General features: G+C 31.7%; 1 protein-coding gene across 1 annotated transcript; it reads right to left on the bottom strand.

The window, feature by feature from the left end:
• Positions 1-1,729: 1,729 nt before the first annotated feature.
• On the bottom strand, positions 1,730-2,668 carry LOC116592454 (olfactory receptor 6C6-like). Its single transcript, XM_032345650.1, has one exon. It carries the CDS (start codon positions 2,666-2,668, stop codon positions 1,730-1,732), a length of 939 nt encoding a protein of 312 aa, XP_032201541.1.
• Positions 2,669-4,828: the final 2,160 nt, after the last annotated feature.

Genomic DNA, 4,828 nt, shown 5'->3' with positions numbered 1-4,828 from the left:
TAGAATAAATGGTAGGTGTACCTCCTTGCAACTTTGGGTTAAGCAATGGTGTTTTATATATGATACCAAAAGCACATGCAACAAAATAAAAACTAAAACAAAAAATGATTTCATCAAAATTAAAAATTCTGTAACCAAAGGACACTGTAAGAAAAATGAAAAGACAACACAAAAAATGAGGAAAATATTCTCAAACATTATCTAATAAAGGTCTAATAGTTTTTAAAGAGCTTACTGGAAAGCTTTGGGGACTTGAATATCATAACATGAACTTATTCCCTTGTAGTTACCTTAGCAAAGAAGATGCTTAACAGTGTTGGCTTAAAATAGTAAAATAAATGAGGACAAAAACCTGAATTTAGATTGTTTTTTCTCAGAGTCAAATGGTTAGTAGTTACAGCATTAAATACCTTAATGATTTTTGCACTCATAATTCTCAGGTGGCATAATATACCCAATATGGAACTCTATTTATTTCATGGATTTCTTTGTAGATACTTTTTTTTTAATCTGACCAGATACCAGTAATACTGCCTTCTTTAAAAATATTGAATATATAAGGGAGTATGTGCAGGAATGGGTAGAATGAAGGTTTAAGGAAGCTACATTTTAGTTTTGAAAATCTTTTTCCATTTATCCCATATAGCCAAATGTTCAACCATCCCTTTCAGTTTGTTTTCCTAATATCTATGGAACCTTTTCCCAGAGCTTCAGATTCATGGACACTATTGCATTTCAATTCTCATGTAACTCATTTAGTTTGAAGTATTAGCCATTTAACTGGTCTTCCTGACTCTAGCATCCCAGAACCCATCCTCAATAAATTTAACATAATAATCTTAATAAAATAAAAATCTGCTCACATAGGCTTTTATATCAAAAAAGAAAACTCTCATAGGAACCACCGACAACAGAATCACCTGTAGTCCATGTTTCTATACTTTACTCCAGCTAAGTTAAAAAGACATTTTAAGGGGGCACGTGGTGGCTCACATGTTCAAGCATCTGCCTTCAGCTTAGGTCATGATCTCCCGATCCTGGGATCCAGCTTAATGTCCTGCTCAGCAGTGAGTTTGTTTCTCCCTCTCCCGCTGCCTCTTCCCTTGCTTATGCTCATTCTGTCTCTCTCTCTTTCTCTCTCTCTGTCAAATGAATAAATAAAATCTTTTAAAAAAAGACAGTTTAAGGATGAGAATATTGTATTTGCCATTAAATAAGCCAACCAGGTGTGTGATTGTTACTCACTCCAAATTTTCAGGTCTACTGACATACCAGATAAAGTTGTTACATTTTAGAACATATGAGCTATTTATGACTTGCGGCCTACCTTCTTTTTTTGTTTTGTTGAAAACATTTGTGTGACATTTGAAGAACTTCCTAGAGTTCCAATAGTAGTGCATGTTATTATATTGATGTCTGTATACTTATTTAAAATTTTTATAATGATATCTATTTAAAATCATTTTTCTGAGGAGGTCAGAACCATGTTTTGTAGAGTAAAAGAAATTTCACATTTGTGTTGATAACTCAAGTGAATACACATACTTTAGCGCAGGACTGTTAATCATAGAGTTGGAGGAAAAAGATGAATTGTGGTGACAGGTGTGGTTAAATATTATGAGGTATAAATATTAGATGGACTATTTGAAGAATAGATTACGTAAGCTTATAAAATGAGTCAAAATTTTTATTTACTTTTTAGCTAAGATTTTAAAATTAAATTTCCTCTTCATTTTTTGAAAAAAGAGAAAATCTTTTGGAGTATATCCTTGAAGACTTCTTTCACTTGCTGGTTTCTGAGAGTGTAAATGAAAGGGTTTAATAAAGGGGCAACTGAGGTGTAAATAACAGTTACACCTTTAGATAAGGTCACCCTTTCCTTCGCTGTTGGTTTTATGTAATTAAAGATACAGCTACCATAAGTAAGGGAGACTACAATCATATGAGAAGAACAAGTAGAAAAAGCCTTTGTTCTTTTCTGAGCAGAGGGAAGTTTTAGAATGGTCTTGATAATGTATGTGTAGGAAAGAATTACTAAAGGCAATGTGATCAGGAGTATTCCAATAGCTAAGGCAAATGAAAGCAATTCCAGTAAATGAGTGTCAGTACAGGAAAGCTGCAGCACGGGGGAAGTGTCACACATGAAATGATCAATTACTTTGGAAGCACAGAAATCCAGTGTCAGTCCCCAGGCCACTGGTGGAAATGTAAACAGAAAGCCAATTGTCCATGAACTGAATAGTAGTTGGTAACACACTTTGTTGTTCATAATGATGGGGTAATGGAGGGGTTTGCAGATTGCTACATACCGGTCAAAACACATGGCAGCTAGTAGGTAAAATTCTGTAATTTCTAATAAGAGGAAAAAGAATAACTGAGATGCACAACTATTGTAGGAAATTATTTTGTTTTTAGTCATGATGCTTATCAGGTATCTGGGAATACAGACTGTTGTCAAGGAAGCTTCCAAGAAGGAGAAATTTCGGAGGAAAAAATACATGGGAGTCTTGAGGCGGGGATCTAGCAAGGTAAGAAGGATGATGGATAAGTTCCCAATCACGCTCAACACATAGTTTAGGAAGAAAAATATAAAAATCACAATTTGCAATTGTGGGTCATCAGTCAATCCTAGGAGAATGAACTTGATCTCTCTTGACTGATTCCTCATTTCTGATTTGAATATTATGAAATAGATATAGGAAAACAACTCCAGAAGTGGAAATAAGAGGAGTTTTTAAAAAGGTACAGACAGAAACAAACAAACAAACAAACAAAACCAAAAACACATAGTCAGAAATGTAAATAAGTTTAAAAAAATGATCTGATTTCATAAGAGAGTTGATACTTAAAACTGGAGCATTGATCAACCTAGTAACCTCTAACAGATTATTCCATTTAAACCTTAGTTATGGTAACAAAACTACTTAATTTTTTCTTTTTTCTATTGGAACTTAAAAGATAACTTAAATTTTAGCTGATCATTTCCAAATGAGCTGAATTTTGTTTCAGTGTTCTAAATAGAATTAAGCTTGACTTTAAATGTATTTTCTATGTATATCTTTAAAATTATTGAAAAAATTCTTGTAACATTTAGAAAATTAATACCAATGTTTATATGTAATATTCTTCAAAAATTCTTAGCTCATTAAAACACTTAATATTTTGTAATATATAGAAATAATCACAGTTACATATTTTCTCTATGATTGAAATATTCTGATATGTATTATTATTTTGTTCTGATGCAGTACTTCTGCATTGTTTCTTTATCTCATTTCACTTAATTATTCTTTCTTTGGTTTCAAATGCATCAGTCTTCTCATATCAGTTGCATTTAATCATGAAGTTTTGACTATTGCATCTACATAAAAACAGAAAAGTAAATGACAGTTCAAAAGTTACCTGGATTACCTGACTTTTACTTGTGAGAATGCTTTCATTTATGATCTAGATATTTATTGCAAATTTTAAGTGACTTACCATATCTCAAATACATTCATATAATTTTTTCCCTTATAGTAATATGGTAGAAACAGTGGTCAAAAATAAATGATGACTATTCTCTCTCAAGAAGGATTCTAAAAACATATGCATTCTCAAAATTATATGCATCTGTTAATTACTATCACTTCCAATGCTACTCATTAAAATGACAGAATCCAGATATTACATATAATTAGAATCCTCTTTCAGGCTAGGTAAGATTCATTTTCTGTCTTCTTTTCTTATATATTGAAATGAAGCTGAATGTTTCCATAAAAATTTTAAATGGAAATGTAATGCTGTAAATGAAAAGACTTTTTGGAAAATCCCTCATATGAAAGGAACCCAAATTTTGAAACAAAGAATTCTTGCTTCATATTGGGCACTAACAAAAGGCACAGTTTTATCACTTTTCTCAAAAGACACACAAGGGATTAATTTAAAAAAAGAAGAAGAAGAAGAAGAAAAGAAAAATAAATGACCTCTGGAGACTCATGTCAGGAATATCAGTTATGTAAGAAATAAAACAACCACCAAAACAAACAAACAAAAAAGGAAAGAAAGAAAAACTGAATTTCTTTAAGCACAGAACTGAATTTCTTAAACTATAAAACAAAACAGATATGCTCCCAAAAGAGAACTAGAAATATTTTAAACTCTATACTTAATGCCAAAAGAATTTCAGATGTCCCAGTTCCCTGGGACAGTATGATCATTTCTACACATTAAGGTGGTTTATCCCAAAAGGAAACTCTCTCTTGCATTCTTAGTCAATTTTAGGATTTCACTAACTTGTGACTTATGCCCCAAATTGGAGGTCGCTAACAATACTTAAATGTTTTGCTATTTTTTAAATTTTGAAACAATATAAAATATAATTTAAAAAAACAACAAATAGACAATGAACATCTTTTATTCCTGCACCATTTGATGCTCTGTCAGCATAGTAGTATGTGTTTATATCAAAAAAGTGTATTCTACTAGAAAAACATGCTATAACCATTAGTGTCAGGACATTAACAATGATACGTTATCAACATGAAGTTCTCCAATCCTATTTAAGTTTCACCCGTGACTAAAAATTTTCCTTATAGAAAAAAATTTTAAAAGTACATGTTTATTTAATTACCATAATATTTTAGTCTCCTCTAATTTGGAAAACTCCCTAGTCTTTCCTTAATTTTCAAGAACGTTGGTTAATAATTACTTTTTTCTTTTTTCCTTTTTCTTTTTCTTTTAAGATTTTATTTATTTATTTGTCAGAGACAGAGGGAGAGAGAGTGAGTGAGCACAGGCAGAGAGGCAGGCAGAAGCAGAGGGAGAAGCAGGCTCCCTGTCAAGCAAG

The sequence above is a fragment of the Mustela erminea genome, chromosome 6 (assembly GCF_009829155.1).
Source record: "Mustela erminea isolate mMusErm1 chromosome 6, mMusErm1.Pri, whole genome shotgun sequence".
Classification (NCBI taxonomy): domain Eukaryota; kingdom Metazoa; phylum Chordata; class Mammalia; order Carnivora; family Mustelidae; genus Mustela; species Mustela erminea.
The sequence above is the reverse complement of the archived record's forward strand: the minus strand, read 5'-3'. Positions and strand labels throughout refer to the sequence as shown.

Coding starts and splice junctions, on each gene's coding strand:
- LOC116592454 (XM_032345650.1), bottom strand. CDS start 2,668: ATGAGGAATCAGTCAAGAGAGATCAAGTTCATTCTCCTAGGATTGACT.